Raw genomic sequence first — 13,508 nt, 5'->3', positions numbered from 1 at the left:
TTTTGAGCAGAGAGACCCCACAATTTCGATATCGAATGCGTGATACCATTTCGAATCGTTAACCACACAAAGGCAAACAAAAAGCAAAAATGCAAAGAAAACAAACGCAGAGGGTACCAAGTATCGATTATTGCGAATTTATTACTTTTGCGACGATATTTGCCTTGGGACAGTGAAAACAGACGCGGAGGAAATGGCCAAGAGAACTGTGACAATTGGTAAACGAAATGCAGCGAAGGACCAGAAAACCAGACGCACAACCGCCAATGAATCAATATGTACATATGTACATTGGGGGCTATGCGAGGTAACGTCATAGACCTGGTTAGAAAATGTGCCAGGGCAGTTAGCATAAAAATAGTTCGAAAGGAGGTGGAAAACAAGTTAAAACGATAGTGCAAAGGGTGTCGACAGCGAAATACCCTATAATTCGAATAATGTAATGCAAAGCACAAGATGCACTTTCGTATTAAAAAGTAAAAACCGTTTTCGAAATGAAAATATTTGAAATGATTACATATCAATCTGAAAACTGTGGTTTTCTATTTTTGCGGGGATTTTTTTTTTGGCACTTCTTTGCGTTAAAGTGAAACGCCCTGCAGATACCTCTTATTTCGACCAAAACAAAGGGTTGGAAAATCCCCCGCGTGCTAATTGAATTAGCGATTTTCCATTGACAGGTGCCAGTGGCGCAGCCATAGTCCGTATTTTTCTGCGCTATTCTCCGCCGGAGCCTCTTCAAACCGACTAAAATGCTGAACTGCATCGGACGTCCCACGAATGCCGTTCAGTTTCCGTTTCTGGTTCTGTTTCCGTATCGGTTTTGGTTTTGATCTCCAATCGCCTTGCTGATCTAGTGGATAGTGAATAGATCTTGGCTTGCGTGGTGCCATGAGCCACCAGCAGCAGCAGTTCCAGCACTACCATCATCATCAGCATCACATCCACCAGGTGCAATCGGAATCGCAGTTGGAGCAACGCAGCTCCGACTTGGAGCCAAATCGCAGTAGGAATCCGGATCGCATCGGTTCCTCCATGGATTTTCGAAATCTATGCCAACGCATCGATGTGGACGGTTTGAAAGGTAGGAGGTGGTAGGATGAACTTGAGGGATTCTTAATTTTTAGACCAAGGTCTAGTCCATAAAGTAAAATACCTATTCCCCCATATAATCTTTTCCATAGCCAAATTGCCACAACTGAAGTTGCCCAAATCGCTGCCCAAGTTGCGTGGTCGCAAGATATTTCGCAGCTCCAAGAGCGGATCGAATGCAGCAGGAGGAACAGCGGGTGGATCCTCGAAAGATGGCGCCGGAGCAGCGCAGCAATCGCACCTCCAGGTGGCAGGCCAATCGCAGCAGTTCATCAACAGGACGCCACAGAGGATCTCCACCATCAGTTCACTGATGTACGATGGTGAGCAGGAGGAGATCCGGGCAAATCTGGGACGATCACAGCCGGGAACGTATCGAAGTGCTGGTAGTCTGGATGACGACTACTATGCGCCTGGCAGCGGCGACAGAGCCTCGCGACCCATTAGTCCCATTAAAATTCCAGTCGTTGGTGCGGATGACAGCTCGCCCAGTGGGAATGGGAATGCACGCACCACGTTGACCCAACGCCTGCAGAGGGGCTACAAGAGCCTCAGCGAACTGAGGATCAAGCACATCTTTGCCAAGCAAACGACGGTGCGAAGGGACAACATCGAGGTGGATCGCTATGTGGAGCAGTACGAGCGGGAATTGAAATCGGAGAAGCTGGCCAGGGAGCGCAGGGATCGCGAGATAGCCGAGAACTATGACATCAAGATCAAAACCTTGGCGGGCACACGACAAAACACCTTCGATGACGACGACGTGGAGCACGAGCAGTTCGAGAGGGGCAAGATGAGCCACGAAACGGATGAGAGCGGCATGGAGGCCACACCACCATTGCCAAGTCGTCGTAAGCCCGGCATAGCTGCCACCAGATTCGCCAAGGTCAGGAAGCCACCACTGGAAATGGAGGAGCAGCAGCAGGCAGCAGGCGATGGGGCAGCGGCGGAGGAATCTCCACGAGCTAATCCACCACCACCACGTCCCAGTAGCTATAAGCAATTGCTCAACAAGTTGCCCCATCTGCCCAGTCTGCCCAATCTACCCCAGTTTTCCAGGAGCAAAGAGGAGCCCACAAAAACTGGAGAAAATGCTGACGCAAACAATGACAGCAGCAAGCTGAGCATAAGGCAGAATATCAAGAGACTCAGAAAGTCCATCAAACGACCGAGCAAGATTAAGCCCAAGGCTGCGGCTCCAGCTCCAGATTCAGACGAAGAGGATCAGGGGGATGAGGCAACGCCGGAGGGTCAAAAAACGAAAGATGCACCCACCAGAAGCTCCACTGCAAATCTGAGGGCTCGTCTCAGTCGATTTGCATCCACGGAGCAACTGCAGCAGCGCTGGCGAAAGAGTTTCAAGGGTGCCAAGGAACCCAAAGAGCTGGAAGCCAAAGCGGAAGGTAGTGCTACTGGTGGTGCTGCAGCTGCTGGTGCATCGGGAGTTCTGGGCGGGCTGCTCGTGGGAAGTCAGCTGGAGAAGACCCTGGCCAAGCTGAACGAGAAGGTGCATCAGCTCAAGTTTTTTCAGCGTAACGCCAACAACCAAAACGCGACAACGTCCCAGCAACCGAAACCCAATACAGTGGGTCACGAACCGGTCGAGATCGATGATGATGAACTGGAGGCCACCTACCATCGCAGCGATAGCCTCGAGGATGAGAACGGGAACGAGAATGATGACAGCGGAGAGGATATATCCGCTGAGGAGGCATTTGGCGAAATCCAGGAGGAGGACGACGAGGAGGATCACAGCCAGGATCAGGCGAAGCGGGGCCACTCATCCGTATCGGGAGTTGCGACCGCCCACGCTGCTCGCCAGATGGCGAAGCTGGCTGAGATTCAGGCGGCGTCGAAGAGCGGAGCGGCTGCCTGGAGCAGCGAATCGCTGGAGGAGATCGCCGACGAGGACTATCCCAGAGTGCTCATCCATCAGGAGCACTCCGATGCCTACGAATCCACGCTGATCATAGCGGTGGCGTCGAAGGGAAGCTCGGTGTCTCCGGTCATCCGAAGTTCCGGACTTAAAAGTTCTCCAGCAGCTGGGCCAAAAACCTCGCCCCATCCGGAGATCAGAATTTCAGCTTCGGGACCACAAAGCATGTCGTACTCTCCAGGCAATCCCGGTGGTGAGCCTGTGACCAAGAGATCACCATCGCCGGAATTCAAAACCCCAGCTGGGGGCACCAAAATTCCGCCATCTGAGGCCAGCGCTTGGTTGCCCAACGAACAGATCATCGCCGGCTTCAAGGAGCAGACATCGTGGCCAGCTCCAGCTCTGTACAAGCCCAAGAGCATCGATATATTCGAGGCATCGGCCGGAGGATCAGCTGCCTTTGCTGATTTCGATGAGGCCCTGCGAAATGCACCCGTTTTGAGGATCAGTGCTGGGAGTAGCATTGATACCAGTGGCGAGGAGGCGGACGACAGTTGTTCCCGGGTCACAAGGATACGAGTGCAGAGTCCACAGATTGGGAACAGCAGGGAGAGCCTGATGGCGCAGGAGGAGGAGGACGAAGAGGCGGAGAAGGATTCGGAGGAAGAGCAGGAGGAGAGAGATCCCTCGGAGCGTCCGCCATCGGAATCGCCGCCACCGCCGCCACTTCCACAGCGACGTCCGCCTCCGAGACGCCCAGCCACGCCTCCCATTTACGATGCAGTGCCTCCGCCGCTGCCCGTCAGCAAACCACCGCCGCCTCCGTCGGCCGAAACCATTCCATCGGTGGCACCGGTTCCCTCCCCGGCTCCCGTCACCCGGGCAATTCCGCAGAGAAGCGCCTCCATGTCGAGACCGGCCAAGCCGCTGGTCAAAACCAGTTCCCTGCGCCTCACCTACAACGAACAGGTGCGACCAGGCGATGTGGGCAAGGTCAATAAGCTGATATCCCGCTTCGAGGGCGGCAGACCACGACTTTGCCCCCGGCGGATGCACAGCGAGGAGTACGAGCGAAGTGCCCAGGCCGAGGATGAGGAACCGGAGATGGAGCAAATCCTGGAGCTGCAGATAATCGAAAGACGAGCCGTCGACTCGGTGACACCCACGAATCGCGCTGTGGTCATACCCCAAATAACTGTCAACAATAACAATGAGCGGCAGTTGGAGCAATCAGATCAATCTGATCATCAGGAGATCACTGACAGTAGGAAGAAGAAGTCCATGGAACTGGCCCTGGATCGACAGAACTCCAATTGCAGCAGATCCGAGTACGGTTCGCCACTGTCCTTTCCCAGCAGTCGGCGCAGTTCCACGCCCACCAACCTCAATGCCAACACGAATCCCAATCCGAATCCCAGTACCAATCCCAGCCAGAATCCCTCGCAAGTCCTGCAGCATCAACGACGTAGCCGACGATCCATGACCCGCGATGATGACAACTTCTATAGCTTCGATAGCGACGAAGGTAAGTTGTCTTATAGATATTTTCCTGACAATTACTTGAATGAAGTTTATAAAACTTTATAAATTCCTTTCAGAGAACAGCTACTACTCCATAAGTCCCTCGGGCAGCAGTCGCTATGTGGTGGAGATCTAAGCGATGAGGATTATGTATAGAGGATGAGGATCTGCGAACTCTATAGTGCTTCTAACACAAACATAAACCAAAAAAAAAAAAACAACGTATCAGCGTGTATTAATTATTGTAATGCTTTTTTTTTGTATTTTCAAAATTGTAGTTTCAGTAACCAACTCGCGTTTTTTGAATGCCCAAATATAAATTTTCGAACACTACTTCAATATGCTATTTACTAACACTATTTATTCAAGTCAACTTGAACAATTTTTTTTGTCTAGCCTAAGCTTTTATCCAGTAAAGAGTACAAGTTGTATAACTTTAAAGAAAATAAACATAAACATAAAAAAAGTTATTCAAAAGTTAATTCCATTTGGAAGCAGATAAAATCCAGCACGTTTTATATTTTTCGGGGATGGAAGTTGATTAATAGCGCTAAAATGCATCGGGGAGTGGAAAGGGCTGATATAGGTGCCAGCTGACACTCGAATTCACCACCATATATGTACATAATCCGTATATATATATATATATATATATATATAGGTAGGGGTGGTTGCAGCGATCCTGAAACCGGAATTTACTTCCCCTATCGCCCGCTGTCGGCAACTGACTCGAATCGCTGACTGAGCGCATTTTAATTGATAATTTATGCTAATTAATTAATTTGGTGGAGGGTGGAACTTGGATGCAGACGCGCATTATAGTTTTTTTTTTTTTATTTAGAACGCAACATATGGCGGCTATAAGGATAATGCCCGGCTATCTTTAATAGCCGTTAACTGCGAAGGATCATGCCGCCAATACTTGCAACATCTGTTGTTTAAATTGGTGTAGCTTCATGTAGGATTTTCTTTAGTTTTCCCAATATTCTGGCAGCCATTTCACATTTCGTTTGGCTTTTTGGCTCGGGTTTTTCGGTGGCCTTGGCCCTTTGATTCGACTGCAATGCAGTGCCATATAGTGTGTATGTATGTTGAGTTCAAAACAAGCCCCCACTTTTCCCCACCCGATTGCCCTTTCATTTTCCAAGCTTAGTCATTTTCCGGCGGGCTGATTCATTAGGCGGCTTAGAAAGCCCTTTCTCCTTTTCCCACTTTTCACCCATCCGAGTGAGCGATTGAATGACTCTTGTGGGGTCATTTTGGGCCTTTAATCAGAGCAAATTAATAAGCACACCATCCGCCCCGTTTGATTAATTAAACTCAGCTTGTGGTGACTAATTTCCCCGCGCCGTGGAAAACTCATTTTTTTATTGGCGCATTTATGCTGCAGCAGTGTAATTTCTCGCCCTCATGCCAACGCATTAAATGCCAATAAATTCTATAAATTAAGAATGGGCATTGCTACCAGCATTTCCACATAACTCAATCGAGAAAACTGTTGACTTTCGGTGGGCAATTAAGAATGGAAAGTGGAAATTCTCCGGGGGCCATGGGCCACAAAGTAAATAGTAAGTGCGAAATTGCTGACGATTTTAGGTAGCTGGCAAACAATAACAGGACACTACTATGTGTGCATATATCCTTAATATCCCACACATCCCGATCGCATATCCTATATATGGAAGTATTTGTGTTTTGCAACCCTCGGGAAAACAGCTGCAAGCACAGTTATTTGACACGCGACCAAACACCAATATGCAGACATCCAAAAGTATCTACAAAGTCGCAGAGATACGGATACACACGCCGTTAACCCCTGATGTGATCCAGAAATCCAGAGCCACCCCAATCAATGTGAATGAAATGAAATCCGCAACGCTTTTGTCTTTTTCCCTTACTCTTTTTTTTTTTTTTTTTTTTTTTTTGTGTGCGGTCAGCATGGAAAATGAATGAATGAATGAGTGAGTGAGTGACTGATAGACGGACGGCTGACCAAACATTATCTCATTTTTCTATCTATAGGTTTCGAATTTAAATAAAACATTCGTAAAGTTATCTCATTATAAACATTAAACTTAAATTTATCGAGTTAACTACCTTTTATTAACGTAAAACAAAAATCTACATTTGCAGCAACTTGATCACTTAATTAAACCGCTTTTTAACCCACTAAAAAAAGTAAACTTTTCCGCAATCAATCAATCACGCAAACACAAATTTCCCCGCACCTCTCCCCTCGTCGGATTTTCCACCGCGTGCGGAAAATTCAAAGGAAGTGAGCAAAGCTGACGCAAAACTTTTAACCAAAAGCCTGGCAGGAAAGTGGGTTGGGGTGGCATTTTCCACTGGGAGTTGCTGTCAGGTTTCCGGACCACAGACGAGAAGTTCAATGCTCCGCTGGCGGTGGCAACTTCGCTCCATTCGCCGGCAACATAATGCAATTTATGAAACGGGAGCTCGTCGCCCCACCAAACCCCACTATATCCCCACCATACGCTAGTATCCTCAACTTAACCACATTTAAAGCGGGCCAACTAACGCACTAAACGGAAGTTTAGTGGCCCCACAACACGACCGAAAAAAAAAAATAAGAATAAGATATTCATCAAACTAATGGATTTCTTTGGAATTCCCAAAAGGTCAAGGAACAGCAAAAATAAATATTATAAATAAGTCCTCATTATGTGGGTCAGACCTATGTTAATTGCCATAATTATGTAGATACTTCTACACTTAGCAGTTAGCCACGCCTAAACTACATACATAAATACATATGTATGTATGATTCAAACTGAAATAACTGGCAAAGATCAATTGTACAATTCCATTTCCCACCAAATCTGAAGAATAAACAAAATAAGAGAGGCAAAGAGAGAAGCTCACAAAAAAAAAAAAAAAAAAAAAAAAAGTGACAGCTTGTCATACAAATTATTTTTCTCTGGGTGTGTCCGATAATACATATAATAAAAAAAAAAATACCTGAAAAAAAAAATGTGAACAAACACACAAATCGGGAAAGATATAAGCTTGAATTGACTTTGAGTCACCATTTGAGTCTGGAAAAAAGCTCCATTAAACGACGAAGCTTTATTTGTTGTTTGTTTAAGGCTGGAAACAAACTAAATGACAAATTCGATCAAATATACGAGTAAATGCCGACGAAGAACTGTTTGCATATGCGGAAAAAGAAACGCGATCGCCTGTAGATCGCAAAGATACAAATAAATAAAGATAAAGTTATCAAGATATATACACTTTATTGAGTTGACTTGTTGATTGATCAATTAAATCGCAGGCGGAGATTGGCCACAAAAGTTCAATAATCTTTAATCGCTCAATAATCGTACATAACATTACGTATTGCAAATGCAGTAAGAGAAGCAGTTAACCCACTTAAAAGTAGTTTGCAATGATCGCCTGAAATTGAAATATTTTCATTTTGAAATACCATTCATTTGCCTTACAAACTCTGCGTTTCTTTCAGTTTAATTTATATAAAAAAAAAAAGTGCCATGCCTCTTTTTCTACGCCTGCTCGCATTTAACCCAAATGACAAGAGGGTCCCAAGTAGCCCCATTGGGCATGGAAAATGGTGAAAATGGGGAAAATGCGAACAAGAAGTTGGCGGTGAGTGCACAAGAACTAAAACATAGCGAAAAGCTAATGCAAATTGCACTCGCCACTCCTGTCTGTCTCCCTATTTTCCCATATTTTTTTTTACTTTTTTTCGTCTATTTGCAACTGTGCCACATGGGGCTTTTCTCTGGCGTCTTTCCCCCGCTTTCCACCCGATTTCCCAGGCCGAAAACACTTAAAAGTGCAATGCACTTTTAGACGCCGGCAGAGCAGCGGTACTGGCACCTAGAGCAGCCGCAAAAACGGCTGATAAAACAAGCGAAACTAACAAATGCACGTGGCGAAAAAAGGTGTAATCAGCAGTTCAAAAATTCAACATAATACTACCGAGCACTTATTGTTTAAATGCTAAAAATTATGATATTGTCACATGTTTAGTATGTTATAATTGGTATATCAGCTGAAGTTAATATGAAAAAAAATCAAACTATAAGCTATATAATCAACAATTGCCTAAAATTTTTATAACATCAGTTTCATTTTTCAAACGAGCACATTTTTTTCTCAGTTTCGGAAAAAGCTTGGCAACGAAAAATTATAAATAAAAGTAAAACAACAGACATCTAAGCGCGAAAACCGCGAAAACCGCGAACCGGCATCGAATCCCCTTAACCCACAATAGCACAGGCACACTTTGCCGCCTTAACCCTTATGCTTTCAACTAAAGTTTAGCTAGAAAGAAAGTTGAGATGATTGATTGGGAATTCTATGCAGTTGTTTTGGTGTTTATCTTTGATGAAATCAAAGCACATTCGCTCTAAAATTTGTATGCTTATATAAACAAACGCTACAAATATGTTATCAACTAAAGTAATAAATTTGAGTACATTTTTATAGAAATTTCATACACTCGATTGGTAATCTTGATGAGCGTTTCTAATAACTAAATGTTGGTTTATTTACCAGAGAGCATGGTATGCCATGCAAACAGCAAGTCGGATATGAAATATATAGTGTAGTGGCAGTTTGTTGAAATAGGAAAAAAAAAAAAAAATGTGGGGAAACTAACCAAGAAACAGGCCAATTCTCGAAGGCAATGAATTGATGACATCAGCACGCCGTTTTTGTGTTTTCTGTTTGTTTGCGGAGTAGCGAAGTGAAAAAAGCTGTATTTACTGGCTTTTACTATTGATTTTGTGAACGAAAAAGGATTTTTTTTTTTCATTTTTTCTTTTTTTTTGCCTGAGGCCTGCGACATGCGACATGCAACATTTGAAATGACATCATAAAAGGATTTTGTTCGTGGCCAACGGACGGAATTGGATTAAAAACTGGTCGCAGAGCGGCAGAAATGTCGAATGAAAATGACGCAATCGCCATCAGCCAGCTGTTCAAGAGATGAAAAGACTAAAAATGAGATCCGAGAAGTCCGTCCACATGGTAGAGCTTCGAAAAAGATACAGATCGCGGCGATGATATCAATATATATCCAACACACACACACACTCTGCCGCGCAGAAACGCATAAATTTATAGGTACATATATGCATATGTATGTATTTATCCACTTGGAACGCACAAATTTGTATACGAGTATATTCCGCTGATTCCTACCAGCTCCCCCAACTTTTTGGGGCGTTCCATTTTAATTATAACAAATGCCAGGCAATTGCACGCCAAAAAAAGAAGAAAATATCAACATAAATCTCTCATAAATTGCGCGATACAAGAGAGTTCGCAGATAGATATCATCGATGATATCATAATGTGTATGTATGTACATTCAGCAGCCGACAGAAGTGACAAAACCAATAAAGTGCCTCCAAGTGTGAATCAAGAATTGATCGACTCGAAAGTAGATAACACAAATTACAAAAGCCCCAGGAGAATTGATAAACGAAAAGTTCGCCTCTGGCGTTCAAGAACAATTCAATTACGAGGGAAATCACCCAAGATCATACATATGTACATAAGTGCCAATGGGGAGTATTTTTGAGGTTTAGGAATCCCAGATATAAGAAAAAGCACCCAAGTAAATCCAAGAACATACATATATATCAGAGAGTAATCAGTGATCTGCGTATGATTTATTGTTGACAAATTGCAAATTTATATGCGAAAAATCACCAGAGAATTAACAATAGCCAGTAGGCGAAGCATGACCAAAAAAAAAAAATCAGTAAATAATAGATGCTTTGTACCTATTCAAGTGGCCTCGAGTGTGAGTGTCCATTTCAGTACCTACTCAATTAATGAACTACTTTAATTATACTTGACTTTTCGAATTGTTAATGGCATAAATTATAGGGGATGTTTCTCTATCGATAAAGCTTCAATGTTTCGTTTCAAGTTCCTCGCTTATCGCTCTCATTGAAAACGATCCCAGTTACTGGAGGTTAGCCTCATTGAAAGGGACTTGAATTTATAAATAGTAATAATACTAATAGTAATAGTCTTTCACCTGCAACTTGGAAGTATTCTCCGATCACCTTGGCCTTGATTTTTTCAAAGTCAAGGATCGCCGAATATTATCTTCCTACTGTGCTTGAAAAAAAAAGAAAAAAAAACTGCGATTACATATCAGCAAAGTGACTTTGGATTGTGTTTCGTTTGCTTAAACATTTATTCTTGAATTAACTTTTGAAATTTGCCCTTATTTATTTTTTTTTTTTTTGCTGTTGAAGTGAAAAAAAAAACCAATTGATAAAATTTGTTATCAGAAACGCGTACAATTTGAGTAAATATTTTTAAATATTTCTATTTCAATTCTATCAATATATTGTAAGCATATTACTTCATCTCTTATTGTATCTTGTATCTTTAGCCTGACATTCCCACACCAAAAGGCCAACAAGGGCATTTATTAACTAGCAACTGGCAGGCTAATTTTTAATGCTGCTTCAGTTGGCGCAGTTTCAGTTTCTGTTATTTCTTTATTTATTTATTATTATTTTTCTTGATACGTTTTTGGGTCGATTCGGGGCGGAGGCATTGCTGTCGACGGCGTTGCTGGGGCGGAACGAACTGCCATATACATATGTATGTACGTATGTACATATGTGCATACGTATATAAACCTATTCACAACGATGACGTCGTCGCGATGACCGCATGGTCAAAAGCAAAAGCAACAAAAATAGCCGAGAGAAGTAAAAACGTATATATTTACCTAACTAAATTCAATTCCATTTGCAATTGGAAAAGCAGTTGTTCGAGATATTGTTAAATTTAAAGAATTTTAAAGTTTTGCACTGGCTTAGACTGAAATAAAACTGAAAACGCTTAAAGATAGTTTGTTTTTTGTATCTTCTAAAATGTAATTGGAAAACCCGTTATCTCAGTACTTGAGGTATCAAATCAAAAGAATTTAGAGAGAAATCGCTAGGAACGTGGAAAATACATGTGAAAATACGAGAAGAGCGCCAAAGTGGCGACGAACTATGGAGAGGGCGAAAAACGTAAAAAGAGCTCAAAAGTGATCTCTTGAAGCTGCCCCACCTTACACACACACACACACGCACACACCAAAACAAGCACACCGACACACGCACACACACACATATGCCGTAATTCGCGCTCATTGTCTGCGCTCTTCTTCTTCATCACCATCTTCGCTAGCTGCTAGAAAACCTGTTTTAGAGTCACCAATAAAAATGTAAAGAAAAAAACGGTGTGTGTGGAGTTAAGATTACGCCCTTGGACGAAAACTTGGTTCAAATCCATAATGCTTACCTTTAAGTCATAGAAGCCAGCAGCAGCAACAACAAAAACAACAACTAGATGACGGGATTCTGCCAAAAAGCGCTCAAGAATCCAAAACTCAAAACTCAGGTAAGAGAGAGAGAGGGATAGGGAGAGGGCGACGCGCCAGAGCGTGAGAGACGGAGCGGGAGCGGAGCGAGTGAGAGGGAGCCACTCAAAACTCGCTTACGAAGTTTTGGCTTCGTGGTAAATACATATGTACATACAAAAACAACTAGAATACAACAATAAGTGGAAAAAATAAAATAAAACACAGAGCTTTCAATGTTGAGGTTTTGAGCGCTTTTGTACAGTTAATGGCGCCCATTGTTGCTGTTGTTGTTGCCTTTGCTTGGCTTTTGGCGTCCTCCGATTTGCTCTCCTTCTCCTTTTTTGTTGTCATCGTGTGCTTCGTACATTATTGCATTGCCATTCATTTTTATTCAATTGCATTAATGAAAACCATCAACTATTTAACTTTTTGGGTGCGGCACAGTGTGCAAAGTAAAACAACAACAAAAAAAGAAGGTGGAAGTAACGCAAAGAGACAAACAATTTTGTTATGGGTTTTTTCTTCCTTTCGTTTGCCAGCCAATTTTTCGTATTTTTTTTAACAATTCCCAGACAAGCACACCCGCACACTCACACACACGAACGCACACTAAAAAAAAATGCGAAGGCAGAGCTAAAACTAATTTATATATTGGCGGAGTAAATAAGACAATTTTCTACGCGGCGTCAGTTTGTTTTTTTACTATTTTATTTTCAATTCCCGGTGCTCACTAACACTAACACCGACGCAAGCACACACAGTTACACAGGAACAGTTATGTTATACACGCGAAATTTTAAGAAAAAATAAATAAAGTTAGTGCTTAAACACCCAAAGAACGATATATATTCGCTCGACTGCGAATATGTATCGCGGTGTTTTCGGCGTAGTTTTCAGTAAATACGTTTCGGCGGACATACACAACCAGCAGCGCGAATATTTTCTTTTCGAATGCGGAGAGGAACTGCCAGCCTCGCGAACGGTAACAATCGGACGCACAGAATGCGGGGTGGCATCACCGTCAAACTGGTTTGCGGATATCGATACTCATCGAAGATATACCAACTATCGATGACATATCATCTATCGATGTTGGTAACTCTGTTAAGGTAGTTATCGATAGCGCTTACAGTGCTGCCCATAAGATGAATTATATATCGATTGATGAACTGGGCGCCAAAATATTCAAATTCAAATGGTTTTACGTATTATTTATAATTAAAGTGAATTAACTTAACAGAAACGTAACAAATTATATAGAAATTCAAACGAATTTGTATTCTTTCGTGTTTATTCCAACATATTTATTTAATTGGTATTATTGTTTCAAGTATTACACAATATTGATGCCTTTTCTCTTACGTTTTCAATTAATTTATTATTATTATTATTATTATTGTTATAACTAAATATCGATCACATTTCCTTTCAGAACGTCTCTCATTCTCATCGTTTTAATCCCTGTTCACTTTTTGATGCGGAGCAGAACGCACCAACTCCTGCATACACACTTCCTTCCCATCGTCCTAACTAATTTGCAATTATAAATATCGCAATTCGCGCTTTAATTATTGCTTCTCCTATTTTTTTATCGCTCGCGCTCTGCGGGGGAAAATGGAAGGGGAAAGGGGACAATGAGAAAAGTAATAT

The 13,508-nt window shown here is 42.8% G+C and overlaps 2 protein-coding genes across 2 annotated transcripts in view; one reads left to right on the top strand and one right to left on the bottom strand.

Moving 5' to 3' along the window:
* Window positions 1-12,863, bottom strand: part of LOC117146589 (neuroglian) — a 35,657-nt gene extending 22,794 nt beyond the window's left edge. The window contains exon 1 of the mRNA XM_033312910.1: window positions 12,779-12,863. The gene's annotated coding sequence lies outside the window, so the exon portion shown is untranslated. The remainder of the gene's footprint in view (window positions 1-12,778) is intronic.
* Window positions 729-4,824, top strand: LOC117146592 (histone acetyltransferase KAT6A). The gene is made up of 3 exons (XM_033312913.1): window positions 729-1,084; window positions 1,185-4,493; window positions 4,567-4,824. The coding sequence occupies exons 1-3, from the start codon at window positions 892-894 to the stop codon at window positions 4,623-4,625; spliced, it is 3,561 nt and encodes a 1,186-aa protein (XP_033168804.1). The 5' UTR covers window positions 729-891; the 3' UTR covers window positions 4,626-4,824.
* Window positions 12,864-13,508: the final 645 nt, after the last annotated feature.

The sequence above is a fragment of the Drosophila mauritiana genome, chromosome X, assembly GCF_004382145.1.
Source record: "Drosophila mauritiana strain mau12 chromosome X, ASM438214v1, whole genome shotgun sequence".
NCBI lineage: Eukaryota > Metazoa > Arthropoda > Insecta > Diptera > Drosophilidae > Drosophila > Drosophila mauritiana.
The sequence above is the reverse complement of the archived record's forward strand: the minus strand, read 5'-3'. Positions and strand labels throughout refer to the sequence as shown.